At 50.5% G+C, this 17,623-nt stretch overlaps 1 protein-coding gene across 1 annotated transcript in view; it reads right to left on the bottom strand.

The window, feature by feature from the left end:
* Positions 1-17,623, bottom strand: part of SBNO2 (strawberry notch homolog 2) — a 45,941-nt gene that overhangs the window by 2,368 nt on the left and 25,950 nt on the right. Inside the window, exons 5-26 of the mRNA XM_010168908.1 lie at positions 14,285-14,377; positions 13,557-13,653; positions 13,001-13,161; positions 12,442-12,575; positions 11,815-11,905; positions 10,325-10,468; positions 9,700-9,817; positions 9,172-9,277; positions 8,819-8,972; positions 8,251-8,427; positions 7,817-7,914; positions 5,329-5,411; positions 4,144-4,344; positions 3,644-3,819; positions 3,312-3,443; positions 2,894-3,029; positions 2,118-2,230; positions 1,552-1,623; positions 1,252-1,360; positions 868-942; positions 381-524; positions 114-208 (exon numbers count right to left, since the gene is read on the bottom strand). Of these exons, the coding sequence (XP_010167210.1) occupies positions 114-208; positions 381-524; positions 868-942; positions 1,252-1,360; positions 1,552-1,623; positions 2,118-2,230; positions 2,894-3,029; positions 3,312-3,443; positions 3,644-3,819; positions 4,144-4,344; positions 5,329-5,411; positions 7,817-7,914; positions 8,251-8,427; positions 8,819-8,972; positions 9,172-9,277; positions 9,700-9,817; positions 10,325-10,468; positions 11,815-11,905; positions 12,442-12,575; positions 13,001-13,161; positions 13,557-13,653; positions 14,285-14,377 (2,709 nt within the window). The remainder of the gene's footprint in view (positions 1-113; positions 209-380; positions 525-867; positions 943-1,251; positions 1,361-1,551; positions 1,624-2,117; positions 2,231-2,893; positions 3,030-3,311; positions 3,444-3,643; positions 3,820-4,143; positions 4,345-5,328; positions 5,412-7,816; positions 7,915-8,250; positions 8,428-8,818; positions 8,973-9,171; positions 9,278-9,699; positions 9,818-10,324; positions 10,469-11,814; positions 11,906-12,441; positions 12,576-13,000; positions 13,162-13,556; positions 13,654-14,284; positions 14,378-17,623) is intronic.

The raw sequence follows: 17,623 nt of genomic DNA on the forward strand, positions 1-17,623 counted from the left end.
ACCAAGGCAGACGTGACACAAAGTCATGGGGCAGGGGGAGGGACCCAGCAGCTCACAGACTGGGAAGCACTGGAGGAGACTGGACTGCAGGGATAGCTGTGCAGGCTGCCTACCTTATAAAACACGACCTGCCCATCCTGCGGGTGCCCAGGGGTCAGGAAGACCTCCTTGCTCTCCTCGTAGATCTCATCCACTCCTGGGGCTAAATCTGTAGGAGAAAAGATTGCTGTAAGACACACCTTCCTGTACCATCTCCTCTCTCTGCATGTCTCAATCTGTGCTGTGTGGGGACATCACATCACCATCCGCCAGCACAGGGAGCAGCAGAGAATCTCAGGGGTGCAGCAGGGAGAGGTCTGGCCACCCATCTTTCTCCATACCTAGGATGCCCATGTCATATTTGCCCTCTTTCTTGTCCTTTTCAATCAGATAGTCAAAGGTATCAGAAAAATACTGGAAGAGCATGTTCTGCTTGTCCACCTCCAGACCCAGGATGCGGTTCAGGAACTTGGTGATGGAGCAGTCTGCAAGAGCACGGTGGGTCAGGGAACATGGAGCAGCTGGGGATGGAACCCCCTGGCATGCTCCCAAAGAGAGCCAACCAACAAGCCACCCAAGGTCCCTTCCCGATGGCAGCCCAGCGCTGTTCCTCCAAGGCTGTGGTCAGCTGCCAGGCTGCTGCAGGGAAGCGTGACCTGCCGTGTGGGTGAATCCCCACAGGACCCTCCCCTCCAGGCAAACATCCTGCCCCAGCTGCACAGCGAACCCCTCGAGGCTGTACCCCGGTGTGGATGGACTGGGTGGGCCATGACACCCCTGCCCCTTTCACTTCTCCCCTGTGTTGGGCAGGACAAGTCTGACACATACCCTTCTCCACCGAGACAGTGCCATACTTCATATGGTTGCAGCAGATCCCCACTGAGATGAGACCTTGCTTCATTTCTGGAACAGCAGAAGACACCTTATGCATTTTTAGGGTTAAGCCTCCCCTCAGCTCTCCTGTAAGGCTGCTTCCCCCCCTGCTCTGCCCATTATTTTGCAGCAAAGTCTCTCCCAGACTCTTTTTTCCCCCCACATCTGTCAGGGTGACTCACATCTGGGTGCCAATCACCCTGCTCACTAGTGAGCTGCTAAGCCAGGGGTGCTGTTCCCTCTCTCTGATCTTCTGCTTGGTTCTTCAGGCATCCCAAACCTGAGACCAACCCAGACAGGAAGATGCAGCAGAAACTCCAGAGCTGGTGATGTTCTTACCATGGAAAAACGCAGCCTCTCCTCTGTCATAGCTCTTGGGCACAGGAACTCTGTTCTCCGTGTGGCTGAGGATCGTGGAGAGAACTCTGTCTAGTGCTTTAGCCCCGTACTGTGAAAGGAGACAAGACTCAGGCATGGGATGAACCCAGGCTGGCAGCTCAGCAGTGGGGCTGGCTGCTAGGCCAGATGCTGCCTGTAGATGCCAGCAATGATCTTCCTGCCTCTGGCTCCCACTGAGGGCACCGGTAACTATTTAAAACCCCTCCTTGGCCGAGTTACCCAAGAACAACCACAAGTTACCTTATTCTCGAAGTTGTACTTGCTGAGGTCCCGCGATTCGGTGGCCCGGCGGTCTCCGTGAGTTAAGGCGCCCTGGGAAGGCAGAACAAGCAAAAAGTTCTTACTTTTAGCTCTTGCAAAACACCAGAGAAAGGTGGGCAAAGCCACGTCTCACAAGACAAGAGGATAAGGACATGCCGTGGGGAGGCAGAGATCCCCTGGAATATTGAGAATTCACTAAACTATTTGGGGATTTATCAGGGAAGAAAAACGAAACAGAGACAAATTCATTATTTCATTAATTATTTCATAAGCTTTCTGGAAACAGATGGGTCCTGTAACAGTGGGGGAATTCCAGCATCTGGATTGGGTTCTGCTTCCCTGAAATTCCTCCTCATGCCTTGGTTACGTATTCCTCTTCACTTCCTTTCCCAGATCCCAGGATGCTAAAAGCCTCCTGCATTCCACAACTGCAATGCCTTCAGTCAGGGGTGATGCAATCCCCCGTACTGGTTACACTGGCCATGCCAGTGGGAACACCAAGAGGGGAGCTGGAACTGACACCTTAATCGCTGCAGGACACTTACGAGGCTCTCCAGACGTTTTGCCACGATGGATGCAAACCTCCTCTCCCCTGCCAGCTCAGAGATAAGGAAGACATACTCTGGAGCAGAAACCTGGTTCGATCGGTGCGTTCGACCTACGGGGACACAAGAAGTGAAGGGAGAGGTTGGTCCAGCCTGTCTGGTGTGGGGAAGCTGAGCAAGAGGTGAGAGAGCCTGAACAACTCCCCATGTCACGCTGGTTTTCAAAGGAGATCTCTCCTTGGGGGAAAGGACAGCGGCACGGTCGCATTTATCCCCCTGGTGCTGCTCAGACCTTGGCAGAGTTGGGTTTATAGCCCTGACCCTCTGGGGCTGAGGAGCCCCAGGGGTTTGATCTAGGATGTGTATTATTTCTTTTGCGCTCACGTATTGAGGAACTGTCCCTCCCCCCCCTACAGAGCATCCCCAGGGTGGAACAGAAATCCAGACACCTCCAGCATGTTTCATGAGGACACACTGCTAACATGCATGGGAGGGTTCCCCCTTCCCACACTGCAAATCACTCCTGAAGTCAACACAAACCTTCCCCACAAGATAAATCAGCCACAACTGCTTTGTGTCTGCATTTCCATCCTGGCAAAACACACTGTGCTCTGCGAGGTGCCGCGTCTCAGAGTGGTAAATACACCTCCCTGGCTGCAGCACGAGCCTGGCTGGCGTGGCCACATGGGCTGTTCCTTCCCAGGGCTGCCCGAGGCTTCATGGTCTGAACCACGCTCAGGGGAAGGAGACAGGGACCAAGAACACCCAACCCTCACCAAACTGCTGTATGGCCCGGTCTGCGCTCCAGGGCAGCTCCAGTGTCATGTGGACCCGGCGCTTCTGGTTCTTCACCCGTCTGTCTGCTTGGAGAGAGATACCTGAGCTGGAGGCCTCGGAGATTATTGCTACAAGCTAAGGGAGAGAGACAAGAAGTGAGAAAAGGGAGCGAGGTTCCTGGACATCTGCAAAACTGCTTCAAGAAACAGCCCAAAGCACAACTCCCCAGCCTGTGAGGGGACCCAGGACTCCTTGTCACCTTCCAGCAGGTCAGACAGACAGTCAGGAGCTGCAGAGCCTTGTTGGCCTGAGGCTGGCCAGGCACCAGCATGGACATGCACCCTCCCTTTCCTTCCCCTCTCAGTACTTGCTCCCGTGCAGATGTTTGGAGGTTCCCTTGGCTCGAACCTGACTCACCTTTTCCCCTTTCATAAAACGCTCTTTCTCTTTCAGGTTGACGTGGTCTATCGAGAGGCCTTGCTCCGCACGGGACTCAAACATGACGGACCCGTCCGGTCTGCAAACTACCCGGCCCTTCCGCCCCGTCATCTGCACACACCGCAGGAGAGAGAGGCTGTTAGCAGAGGGGAGACACCTGCACAGCACAGCCAGGCAATTTAGAACTCCCAACAGCTTTTTCAGATTGTAAAAAAGGAGAGAAAACCCTCTTCCAGCAGAAACCCCCTTTGCTGACCCCTTTTCCCATCTCCCACTCCCACCAAAATATACTCTTGATGGTGAGGAAGTACCTCAGCCACATGCTCCGGGCCCCCGAAGTGATTGATCAGCTCATCCAAGGTATTGAGAGGTAGCTCTTTGCCCAGTGCTTTTACTTTTGCTAGGAGGTCCTGCTTCATCTTTTCCACATGTTCTAGTTCTCTCAGGCCATGCATCTCTTTCTGGGAAGGCAGCATGTGAAAATTACCTGGAACATAAAATGCAAAAGTTTAGAGTTACCTGGTAATTGCAAATCAGAGTTGTCCCCCAGGGCTTCTAGGGGTGTATCTTTAAGGTCCCTTCCAACCCAAACCATTCTATGATCTGATGAGCAGGCAAAGACACCTCGACTTGCAATAAATGCTGCTGAGCGTGGAGTGAATTCCCTCTGTGCTTCCCCCTGTTTTGGTGGGGAAATGGGCCTGTGTTTCCAGCTGTGTTCCTGTGCACTGGGTGCCACAGTCTACAGAAAAGAGTGACTCTGGTTCCCAGCTCCCCACAGCAAGGACGGAGCTAACCCTGCTCTGCTTACTTCTGTCCTCGGCTGCGAAGCCGTTGTACGTGTGCTCAACGAAGATGACATCGTCCGTCTCAAACACAGACTCTGGGGAGGAGTTGAAGTCGCTGTCGAGCCCCATGTCGGAGTCGGTGCTGCTGTCATCACTGATCTTGATCACACCCATGGGGTCACACACGCCCTTCAGAGCCTTGGCGCAGCGGCCCCTCTGCTTCCCTGCAAGGGAGAGTGAGCGGCGTCAAGGGAGAGTCCCCAGCCTCGTGCATCAATGCAGAACAGCAAGTGCCAGTGCAGAAAGAGGAGAAATCACAAAACAGCTGAGATTGCCCCAAATGAAAGGTTGATCTTGGAAAGACAGAGCCTCTTGGGTGGGGTGGGGGGCAGTTAGGAAGGGAGGGAGGGAGAGAAAGAGAAAGGAAGAGAGAGAAAGGAAGAACAAGGCAATCTTTATCAGGGCTGCAGGTAGCTGCACACGTCAGGATGAACACACAGCCAGCTCTAAGCAGTGCTAACTCCTCGGGGGAAGGAGTCCCCAGGTTTGACTGTCTCCAGAGGACACGGGAAGGTGCCGGTGTTTCGGGATGTTGTTTATTTCCAAGCACAGCACACATGCCCCTGCCACGTGAGAGGCTTCACAAACCAGCTTGCACAGGCTGGTCTGTCAACAGGAGCCCCACAATCTGCCAGTGCTCTGTCCCCATCTTCCCCCTTTCCCACATCCCACTGGAGAAGAAATCCCAAAACTCTTCTTACCTGCAGCCACAGCCAAGAATTTGGCAGGGAAGTGATTTTTTTTTTTTCCCAGGACACCTGCCATGCTATAAGTAAGGGATAGTGGAGAACACCTCCTTGCTGCAAGAGAGCTTCAGACATGCAGCTGGGACTCGTGTGCAACCTGCCCACCAGCCGAGGACGTGGCTGAGGGAGAGGGGCACGGCTGTGGGGCAAGTGGTGGAGGCAAGGACCTAATGCTGCGAGGGGGAAGTGGGTTAGAGGGAGGAAAGGGTGAATGACCCAGAGCCGCCGTCCTCCGCATGAGAGAGAGCGACGGGAGATGTGCGGGAGGGCAAACTGAAACCAGGGCAGAGCAGCAAAAAGCATGAAGTAGGGAAAAGGGAAAAAGGAAAAGAAAAAGCTGAGTGGCTGGGGTGAAGCAGCAAGGCAGGAGGTCAGATGCTGGGCAGTGGAGTGTGCTCTTACGTTTTCTTTTAATGCCAGTTCCTTTTTCTCTCTTTCTTTTGGTTGAAGGAAAGTGCTTCTGAATTAGTGATAGAAAGACGCCTCTGAAAGTAAGATGCAAAATTTATTCTAGCTACCAGGAACATCTCCTGGTTATCACGTAGCAATGTGTATTTCAGACAGCACCACATTTCATGAAAGAGGGGTAAATCCTGCACCACAACTACTACTGCGTGATCAGCCAGCCGCTGGCACGGCCTGGCTCTCCAGAAACTCAGACTGAGTGTGTTCCACCAAAGGCTTCTTCCACGGGAGCGTGGGCTGTGCCTGCAGATCCTCAGCCCTGAGAGGGGTGTGCTGAGGGGTGCAACGCCGGGAAAAACGCTCTCAGCCACGGGCTCCCCACGGGGAAGGGAGCGGGGCTGTTCCAGGGAGACGCTGCAGCAGACCACGTGGCACGCCAAGGTTGTGAGGCCTTTATATAGCGACTGAGAGGGAGTTTTAAATGGGAAACACTGTACTGGGAAGCTGTTACATCACTCCTGAAAAATCCAGTAAGTCCCAGTGTCCCAGGCCCTCTCTGTGCTCTGACAGCAGAGATCACCCTCAGGCTGTCCAACAAACGTGCTCCACCAAGTCCTCTGATTAACTGGATGTGGGCCTGATTGCCCACACAGCAGAGAAAAGTGACAAAACACGGACACACAGTGGTTTCAGGTGAATGGGAAAAAATCAGAAGAGGTGGAAATTAAACAAATGCTTCTGTGGGCTGTTCAAAACAAAAGAGCAAATGGTTAAATGCTGATTGTGTCGGGTGGGGATGAGCCCCCAGTGCAATGAGAAGGCAGCGCTGAATGAGCTCTGGCTGAAACAACAACAAAACAACAACAAAAAAACCCATTGAAAGGAAGAGCTGAGGGGTATGGACATGACACCTCGCCCTGTGAGAAAAGGGAGTTTAGGGCAGCAGGGAGGGAGCTCCGAGAGCCTTGGTGTGCGGGGCTGAAGGAGGCACGGACAGCGCCGCTCCCGAAGCCGCAGAGCCCTGTGCTGGTAGTTCAGTGATTGCAATGTCACAGCACAGGGAAGAGCCCTTGTGTCCTGTGTGCTGGGGTGACCCTGCAAAGACTCATTCTCCGGTCTGGAGCCTCCCTGCCACGAAACCTTGCTCATTTTCCCGACACTTGCACTCCCTGTCTTCCCTGCAAGCAAAGGGTTGGGCTGGTATTCACTCACTGAACAATCCATTTATTTTTAACCCCGTTTCTCGGCATCTTTTAAACAACTGCTTCTTCCCAGCACACTCCCCTCAAGAAATCCCCTGAAGTGCTGTAAAACCAGGACATCACAGCTGGAGGCTCAGCAGATGCCAGGAGACGCTCAGTTAGAGCTCTTGCCTCTAGAACTGGGGACAGAGTCGAGTGGTGTGCGTGATCACTAACAGACCCTTCCTCCTTTGACAGCTGAACGAGGCTCAAAGGGACCACACAGTCCTCTAGAGGCAATTCCTCTGAATCCTGTGACATGAAAACCAACCCAAGAGATCAAACCAGTCCAAGCACTTGTTAGAGTCGCCTTGTGCACTGTCATCAAACTGGTATTTATTTTTCAGGAACGGACTGGAGACAGCAGAGTGACAGACCAACAAAACTCCCCCATCAACAAGGGGGAAAGCTTTGCCTGAACAGGACACACGCTGTCTCCAGCATCTCTCACTGCTTTCACCTGCATGAAAAGTCACTTCAAAAGAAAACAGCAACAACCCTGCTGCCTGCAGAACAGAGGAAACACAACTCAACCCAGTGTGCCAGGTTTTTGTCACCCATGGAGCAGGAAGAGCCACGATCGTGGGATGGGCTGGTATTTTGAAAGCTGCAGGAATGTGGGGGAGCATAAACCTCAGCCCCTGCTGACAGGGCAGCTGGAGTCCTGCTGTTGGCTGCACTTCAGGCACAACCAACTCTCCTTTTAGCTTGGAATGAAGGCAACACAACCAGGACATCAGTCCTGCCTTGTACATGTGCTGAAAGTCAACACCAGCAACTCTAAACTCCTTGGACCACTCCTTCCTCTCCAGCAGTGCCACCTCACATCACCATCCCAGTCTCCACCATTACATGATGTTCTCTCGCTCATTTCTTGCCAACAGCCCTGTTTTCCAGAGTCAGACCCACACAAACTACATCTCAGCTCACATTTCTGGCTCTCCTACACCTGCCGATTCTTTTATGTGCACAAGACAATCGGATCAGGCTGTTCGTGCAAGTGTGGACCACAGGAAATGTCAGAATCCAGGATCTAGCTCATAAAGTCATGCTGAAGAAACAGTGCCTCAAGGACCCAGCTAAGTGTCCTCTCCATTTCCAGCCTGCACAGGGAAAGTTGTTATGAAATTGCACTTGAAGAACTGCAAATGATCAGCAGCCCCAGGGCAGGGCTTACCCCAGCACACCTCCAGCCTCTCATGCATCCCCCCAGCAGAAGAAAAACAGGGATTTTTTTAACTCACTCTGCAGCAGAGACAAAACAATTTAGATGCCCATCGTTCTCGTCCAGGACTTCTCTGGTGCGAGCCTCCCCAGTGGACTGCAGGCCGATGACGATACACTGCAGGGACACACAAGGGACGGCACAGCAGGGTGTCAGGGAGGCCCAAAATATTATTTCAAATCAGCTTGCCCACTTCCACCATGAATGAGCAGTGGGTAAAGCCTCCCACAGCAGTGGGAAGATGAGGCCACGTTAACTCCCCAGTATCATTCACTGGGAATGTTCTCAGAAACCCACACACTGAACTTCACTCTGGTTAATCTGAAGAGAAATTCAGCCTTAAAGAGGTTTGAAATTGCTGCTGAACAATAAATAATTAACTCCCTTTGGTTGCAGACTACAAAAAAAAAATCACTTGTAAGACTGATGGTTGGTGCTGTGAGGCTCAGGTACCTTGTCCTTCGCCAGCTCCTCCTTGGCAAGCTCAACAAGTCGCCGGACTTTAGCAGCAATACAGAGGTACTTGAAGAAGCGCTGGTGAGCCGACCAGAACTGACCCCACAGGGACTTCCGAGACTCCAAGCCGATCCAGTCGGCTGCCTGCTGGAACACCATCAAGGCCTCTGCCCACTGCAGACAATACCGAGAAAGGTTGAGTTAAAATCTTAGTTTCCATCGTCATTACTGTGGGGCAGGACGTTATTAGAACAGTCTGGGGTCTGACAATCTGATTTAACATCAGTGTTTGTGTCACTGTGTCAGGCTGAATGAACTGTCTCCTTTCTGCATCAGCTTGGTGTTGCAAGCTCTGGTTTGCAAATATGGAACTTTTAAATAGAAGTAAAAAAGTATAAGATGATGTTTTTTATGTAAGCTGAGCACGTGTACCCCTTCCTTTCTTACGAACCAAGTTTGTGGCTGTTGCCACATTTAGGGTTCTCAAACCCTCCCAGATAACAAGTGGCTGTGCCCAAAGTGCAATTAAACATCAAGTCTCCCCACTGCAGTGGGACCAGCTCACCAACTTCGCTGCCTTGTCGTAGACAATCTTGTACTGCTGATCCAGCGGGATCTCCTCGATTCTGAAGGTCACTCCAGTGAAACTCAGCTGCCTGGCAATGTACATGCCACTGACCTTCATGTCCATTGCCACAATCTCCATTGCACCAACTCCCCTGGGAGAGGAAGACACCTGTGAAACCCCTTCCTCTGCTACAGGGCAGCACTGGGTAGGTGCCTCTGCAACATCACCACCACCACCTCTCCTGGCTCAAGCTGTCCGCAGACACTGTCCTCAGGCATTGCACCCACTTCCCAAACAAAGGCTGCCACAAAAGATAAGCCATGTGAAAAGGGATGCTGGACACGACTTACCTCTTCTCAATTGCATGCAGGAAGTCATCAAATGCTCTGAAAGGGGTTCCGTCCCCCCAAATCCCCAGGCGGCTCATGTAAATCATGTTTTTTGGCTCAGAGGCACCTGTTTGAACAGAATTCACTGTCAGCAGAACCACAGCGGCTGTGAATAGTTTTGACTCAAGTAAAGTGAATTCTTAAGAGGACAGTCACTCATCATGATGCCTCAGGAGACCCACAGACCTTTCCAAACATTTCCCTCCATACACTAAGTGGGCAAGCACGGCCCTACAGCTGAGCAGCTGGCCAGGAACAAGTTACACTGGAGATAAACTAGTCTGACTTGCCAAAAAGTCAGGAGTGATGGCAGCGCTGGGGCTTGGGGCAGATCTTAGCACCCCAGGCTCCCCTCCAACACTGCAGCACTTCCTGGATGAATGGGCACCCACAGTGTAGGTGCTCACATCTCAAAGGCATCCTACAGATCACAGAGGTGACCAGCGACTGTTTCCATGTGGTGCCCACACGATGCTGAGAGAAGCTTACCTGTGGCACTGGCATAAACAACCCTTGCTCGAGGCAGCTTGTTCTGAAGGTCCAGCACTGCTTTGCCCATTTTAGTAGAGCTGGCATTTTTGGCTTTGTGGCATTCATCAAACACAATCTGGAGGGGAATGTCAGTTAAGGAGAAAGGATCTATTTTCATCTCAAGGATGGGAGCAGACAGAAAATACAGCCCAGCCTCCTCCAGCCAACTAAACAGCCAGTCCCAGTATCAACAGGACTGACTCGTTCCCCACACTGCATGAAATCCAATCCTGTGGTCTTCAGAGCCTGAACATCATTTCCCCCTCCCTCTCCCTTCACTTCCAAGGTGTGTCTTGTCTTGTAATGCTGAGGGAGAAGAATGTTGAAAAGGTTGATCCCAGCTGCATTCTTCCCCTCCTCCCATTAACGCTGTGGAGGAGGAGAGAGGAGCGTGGGGGGATGCACGTGCTTACAGCATTTAAACATCTACCACAGGCACCGGGCTGCTCAGCACAGCTGCTCCCAGTGACTTCAGATGGCCCCAAGTTCTTTGTTCCTTGGTGAAACACCATCACAAGCATGCAGTTCTTCCCTCTCCAGTTTATGGTGGTTTTTTGGTTGTTTTGGTTTTTTTAAAGGATACAACTCCATCAAAGTTTTCCCTGCACCAGTCCAAAATCTGTTTTAAGCGTGTCCTGTGCTGTCCACCCGCTTGGCTTTCACCAATGAGTGCAGAGTAAGTGGCAAAGAGGACTCCTTCCGAGGTAGCTGTGTCACCGTATTTAATCTGCAGGAAGAACAAGAGCACACACGTTTGTGACACTTGTCCCCAGCGTGTCATGCCCACCCTTTGCCCACAGTCAATAGGTCTGGTTGTGCTGTGACTGTGCAGGACACACGCTCCCGCCTGCAAGAACAAAACCCAATCTGAGAGCAGAAGAGACAAAAGACTGTTGGTAGCCGACGTCTTCAGCACTTTTATTTGGCACTGAGAGATGGTGATGACAGGGACTTTAAATGTCTGGATAAGTTCCAGCAGCCCATGTGTCAGCACATCTGGATGCACGCAGTGAAATGTGGAGACCACGCTAAGACTTCAGTTTTCTGGCCAGCTGAAGTAGCTTCCTTTTTTTTTTTTTAAGCAACAGTTTAGAATGCCTAATTGTTTTGAGCCCTTCCATCTGTTTTAATTACTTCCAGAAAATCATTTTCTCTCTGACCAGGTGAGATTGTTGCCCACCTTACTGCCATGGGTCCCACCTGTAATGAAATAAAAGGTAGGGGAAAAAAACCATGGTCTTGATTTGAAGAAAGTTCCATTTAAAGCCTTTTTGGTCTGAAAACAATCATCCCTTTCAGTCTGTTAATGGAGTGCATTCAGAGGTGCAGAACACACGTGGTTTCTATTGAACTGGTTGTTCAATACTATTAAAAACCAGGGAAAAGTGTTTCAGTGAACTGGCCAGTGGTGTGGCAAACATAAGCCTGATGCACCAGACAAGAGACTAAAGTGCAGGTTATGAAGAAGTCTGAATAAGCACTAAACAACTGCTGGTTATTTCTTTTGAGAAATAATTCATCCTCATCACTGAATAACTGGAAGAAAGTCTGAAAATTCTCTGATCTGGGGGGGAAATGCCCACGTGCTCAGCCATGGCACCGTAGGGCTGCAGGCTCCTGCCAGGCACCAATCTGTGCAGTTATATGTGCTCTCTTACTTGCAGGCTCTGAAAAAAAGTCCCAGGAAACCAGTGTTGGGAAGTGTTAGCCCATGAGAGCAGAGCACAGCCACATCTAACAGGAGCTGTTCCCTCTGCAGGACTCTTCGGGAATGGCAAGAAAGGGTCAGGTCTTGCTGGACTTTGGACTTGCCTGGAAACACTTTTCACTCCCTGCAGGAAGCAGCTCTGAGCTCACAGCGCAGGTCTGCAGAGTGTATAAAAATAGCAGGAGTCCAGAGTGGGAAGAGCACGCTGAGAGATGGGACCAGGCAGCAGCTTGCTGTCTGCTACTGCCTGTGCCACCAGTCCTGCAGAGGCAGAAGCGACTGCTGCTTCCCATGCTAAGGTGGATCCATCTAACTGCTGCTGGAGGCTGATTTCCCAGAACACCACCACGACTTCTCTCCCCTACCTTATTCAAAGCATGCACAGGAATGTGGGAGGCTTCAATGTCCTTCAGATCTCTCTCAGCATCATACTTGAGATCATTGGAGACGCTGAACCTGCAAAGCAAGACGTGGGCCTGGTTATCTCCTAAGGAGATAGTCAGGGCACGCACAGTGATTAATAGCTCTGAGTAAAGCAGCAGTAGGTGTGCAGAACTGTCACATTCCCAACTGCCCACACACTCAATGCAAGATCCTACAGCAGACAGTCTGCCGCTTACGACAAGCTGTGCGTGTTCTGCAGTAAAACCCCATACTCCAGGGGCTTGAGTCTGCACCCAAGAAGTCCACAAATACCCCTCTGCAGACTTCAAAGAGACTGGGGATAGGCCTGACATTGCACTCCAAGTAGTACATCATCTGCTATTTCATAGTGACTCATTCTCCTTCACCGCTGCAGGGGAAATATTCTCATTTCACAGACAGCAAACAGGCGCAAAGAGGTGGAAACAACTTACCCAAGGCCACAGCATGAGTCAACCATAAAGCCAACATCAGCACTAAGGAATTCCTTACTCCCAGATCCAAACTAACTCCAAGGTCTTACGGGAAAAGAGAAGAGAGAGAAAAAAAAAAAAACCAAAACAACTTACCACAGAGCTTTTTTCCTCCCTTTAAGATAGTTTTCAAAGATGATGCCCGCAACTGTCCTGCCCTTTCCAACTCCAGCACCGTCCCCAATGAGGAACCCAGCTCGCTGCCCATTGGGTAATAAAACTTCATGTTGCTGCAAAATCAAGAACAGAACTGGAAATTAAACTAGATTTGCCTTTGCTAACAGCTTTGATCTGAGCTTATAAGAGCACCACTTAACCCTTCCACACATCCCATCAATGCAAGTGCACTTCCTGCTCAGGTGAACAATGGCAGGAATGGTCAAGTGCCACAGCCAAGCTCACAAGTGGCAGTTCAAGGAAAAGGCCTCCCCTGTGCAACAAAACTCAAGGGTTCTTGCTTATTTGGGAAGTAGACCCCACAGAATTCCCCGGCTTCAAATAATCCTTTCAAAAGGCATTTAAAATACCGTGTGCCAAAGCTTCCAAAGTTTCATCACCTTTATTACAGGTTATTTTAAAACACACATCTGTCCATACAAAAGGCAGCGTCTTTCTAGTGCCAGACATGCAAGCTGGGCAAGGCAGAGCCACATACCTGGCAGGCATAAACGATTGCTTCCAGCTGTAGTGCAGAGAGTGACCCTTTGTCGGCAACGGAGCGCGGCAGGGAAAGGCTGTAGGTGATGTCGGGTGGGGGGACGCTGGATAGAGTGCTCGTTTCAACCACGAGGTCAGGGTGGTGCTTCCCAATCTTGGCTAAATGACAGCACAGAAAACAGATCACTCAAGTTCTTCGCTCCCATGGGGCACCTCAAAAAGGACTGCAGACCTCCTACTAACAGTCTGCAGCCCTCTGCTCAGGAACAGAAGAGATGAGCCCAACCCCTGGCTCTTCACTCTGCTGTTCTGTTGAAATTCCAGACTGTCAGAAACAAGTCATGCCCCCCAAAGCAAGGCACAGAGGAGTGTTTTGCACAGCACCAATAAAGGATCAGTACACTGGCAAAGTTTTGCTAGAAAATCACAATCTTGGGATGTGCCACAGCAAACACCATACACTGCTTGCAGGAAAATAAAGGAGCAGTTAATTAGGCTGGTCCACAGTGGAGTTAACAGAACTTCCCACAGCCATGCAAAGGTAAGGCACTCACACTTTGAAGGTATATATTCTGCATAGGTCTCTGCGTGCCCCAACTCTTCTGTTTCTTCCTCCTCACCTTCATCCTCCTCCTCTGCAGGAGCCTGAGACTGAAAAGAAACACAGCATGGAGCAAATGTTAATGTTCTCACTGAACCCCGGACACACGCAGCGCTACACAGTGCCAGAAACAACCATTTAAACCACCCCTGTGCAAATTCACAAACCCTTCAAACACCATTCATCTCATTTCCAGACTACAGCAACAAGAAAAACCATCTGCAAGAGCCCACCCCGGGGGCTCAGCAAGTACTTTAAGAGCTATTTCAATGCCTGGTCCACACCAAATTAGGGAAAGCTGCTTACATCACTTTTCAGATGGGCTGTGGGCTACTATGAATTCTGCCCAGCTGTGCTCTAATCCAGCCCAGAGTAAGGGACCTGGACCAGCTTTAAACTCAGCGTGGTACTGAGCAGCATAAAGCAAAGTTGTAATTCCAGGAAGAGCAGCTGGTGCAGACTGTGCTGGTTCAGCTGTGAAGAAAGCTCAAATTGTTCCTTAACACAGCGAGGTTCCACCAAGGGAAATACAGGACACTCCTGGGAAAGGGCAGTGCCTTGTATCCATCTGATTTTCCTGTCTGGCTCCCTCGGAAGGGAAAACTGTCAGTACTGCTCCCCTCCACACTGTGACACTGCCGAGGTAAGAGCCTGGTGACCAAAGCCAACCACTGTTCTCACCTGGTAGCTTATGAGGAGCGGGGTGTTGGGGACAGCAGGGACGTGGTCATTCGAACTGTTTAAGCCAGTGAACGATCTGCTGGGTGAGAAGAGCTGGAACAGAAAGGGTGCAGGTCAGAAGGCAGCCTTAACCCTCAGCCCTCCCACCCCAACAAGTATGAAAACAAGAGAACAGGAACGATCCTTGTGTTCCGTACTCAGATCTTACGCTCGGATCTCGTCAGTGGACTCTGATACTTTCTGTTTGTGAATGAAAAGCCCTGGGCAAGAACTCTGGCAACTAATAAATCTCACAAATGCCGCACATGCCTTTGTCAACATACACACAGGGGATAACTGACCAAAGTAAATACATTCTTGCAAGAAGCGTGGACACTTTGTGTGTGTGCCCACACGTGACGAAAGCCAGCAGGGACCCGTGTCCTCCCACACCTGCGGGACCAGCGTCCTCCTGCCAAACTGCTCAGCACTACCACGGGTCAGCCCAAAATGCCACGTTTTGCCTTGAAACATGAGATCTGAAGCATAAGCCCCCCCCCTCATCCACCTCCCACCAGCACTGACAGATTACCTGTGTAAACGCTGCCACTCTCAAAGGACTCGTACAAGCCAGCAGTCCCTGACAAGACCTGATCCAAGTTTATAATGGGAATACTGGGTTTGCTCTGTGCTGGAGCAGTTGTGTTAGTCACTGCTTCCCATCTGCTCTGAAGGGAGCTCTGTACAAAACTGCTCTGCCATTCCCAACAAGACAGGTCCTCATTAAAAGGAGCTGCGTAGATACCCATTGTGGAATTGTATGTTTTATTCTGAACTGGTGAGTCCAACTCAGAGCTCTGGGTTGGATTTTATAATGAGGAGCAACAGCATTACTTTAGGGATGAGGAGACTGGAGTACAGCCGAGGAGATCCAGACAGGGGGAATGGGAAAGACTGAACAAAACTGCAACCCAGAGCCATCACTGGGAAAGGATCAGAACACCAACACTTTACATCTGCTTACAGACAGCCCTTGAGGGGCACAATTACCGAGTTTGCAATTTTGTTTTTAAGATGAAAACCACCATCCAAAGTAATTAGATAACTGCAGCAGAACACAGCCCAGGGGTCACTGATTAACCCCCGGCCTGAGGTTAAGGGTTTGCCTGAGACCACCAAACCCTGCACAGTTCAGCTGCCCCTCAAAGACCAGGACCTCCACTGCAGAGACCAGGAGCTCAAACTGCACCAAGGTCCCCCCCAGGCACCCACTGCTGTCCCTGAGTTAACGATGTCTTTGGACCATCCAGCCCCCTGCACTGCTAGCCAGCTCCCAAGGCTCTCCTAGCTGGGAAAGCACAATTGAGAAGATCCTTTTTCTGCCTCCATGCAAACCAAATCACACTGGAATTTCCCAACAGCGAGCAAGGTCAAGCCAGCTCATGGCATCCAAAGCAATCAGCAACTCCAGAAGCAGCACCACTTCCAGGTTTATAGCCTGTGGAGTGCCAGACCCATGCTCCACCAGCAGAAGTGAAAGATGGGAAGTTCTTGAGCATAAACACTCCCGATTATTTCCTTTTTAAAATTTAAAAAAAAAAAAAAAAAAAAAAAGAAAGAAAGAAAAAAACACCCTCCATTACTGGAAGCCTGAGTCAGAATTACCAGAAGGAAGCTGGACGGAAGAGCTATTTTCAGTGCCAACAAATCTGGAGAGCAGGTGAAACATCTCCACCTACAAATCTGAGCTCAGTATTCAAGTTTCTTCTTAGGCAAGAGAAAGGTCCAGATCTGCTGGAAGGGCAGGACACGCTGCTCTCAGCTCCAGCAGTGAAAAATGAACACAGGTCTGCTTTTGCATCACACAACCTTCACGGTATGAATCCCTGCTACCCCGCTCAGCAACGGGGCTTCGGCTCCCAGCGCTCCACCCCGGGTACTGCAAATGAAGTGACAGAAACCTCGGTGTTTGGAGCATCAAAAAACTAACCACACAGCTGAGAATATGCTGTGAGGGCCAGTCTAGGCAGGACCAGGAGCTGTAGTGGGTGATATATCTCCTGAACTTGTACAATTCCTTCCTTTCTCTGCTCTCACTCACCTCCCAGTTTGATTTTCTCTTTCCTCTATGCTACACATCTGAAAATAGAAGCAGGAGAGGCATACGCAGCACACATGAGAACAGTGGGATGGGAGCAGCAGAGACACTCATTTGGTAAAGCCGCTGACAATTGCACAATCAAAAACTCGGTCTTGCTCCATTTTTTTCCTCTTTGGATTATTCTCCATTTTGCCCCATCTTGTCGTGACTTCCATGGAAAAAGAACCAGTCACATCTGGCTGACACACCAACTCCGCTCTGCACACACTCGTTCCCTATGTGTTGAGCTAGGAGAAGCATCTTCATATTTTTAAAGTGCTGTGAATAAGTTAGAAAAAAACTACATCAGCAGCTCACAAAAATTCTATCTACAGGCTTCAGAGGCAGAGCTCTGCTTTCCCAATCTTTAAAACACTGTAAACTCGTGAGATGGTCGTGAGAAAACACAATGGATTACATGAACTATTTTTGAAAGGCATTTCACAACTTCATTACACATGAAGCAAGTGTGTTTTGTCTGCTAACGCCTGCAAATATTTAACAGTGGAGTAGCTCTTCCCTCCGTGCCCATTCCTGAAATGATAAACAGAGTCAACACATTCTACGTCTCCTTTCTTGAGGGATAACAGCTCTCTCCGTGGGGCACACGAAGGCAGCTCTGTGCCCAGCCATTTCCTCCTCAATCACAAACACTCCACCTAAAGCTTCAGCACCAGGCACTGGAGATGAGGGTTTCTTGGTCAGCACTGCGCAGTCTCACTGCGATGCTCTTCTCAGTTTGCTCTGTCCCTCTTTCTATAAACCCATTTCCCCAGTGCTCGTGACAGCTGATAGAAAGAAGGGGAAAACTAAAATAATTCCACACTGTATCTCCAAACAGCTACACGACAGAAAACAGCTCAGCATTTTTTTAAAGAGCACAAGGTACAAGGCTGTTCTTGTACCTGGGATCTGCACGTGCGTCTCACACACGGGATGGATCCAGCTTCACTCATGAGATATCCCACATATCAGAGCTGCTCAGAGGCTGGTGTTTCTCCTCCATATGAATCTCAGACTGAAATTCTGGAAAAACTGCTGCCCCAACCACACAGCACCAGGCCAGTCATTGCTCCTGGGTAAAAGCTGCTGCACAGCGACAACTGACTGGATGTGCTGCATCAAAACAGAGGGGGATTGCATCTGCCCGGGCTACACACGGTGTAACGTGACTGACAGTTTTGTACTGTAGCTCAGTAACTGCTCTGGCTGCTCAAAGC

Source organism: Antrostomus carolinensis, unplaced genomic scaffold (assembly GCF_000700745.2).
Source record: "Antrostomus carolinensis isolate BGI_N321 unplaced genomic scaffold, ASM70074v2 scaffold12115, whole genome shotgun sequence".
Classification (NCBI taxonomy): domain Eukaryota; kingdom Metazoa; phylum Chordata; class Aves; order Caprimulgiformes; family Caprimulgidae; genus Antrostomus; species Antrostomus carolinensis.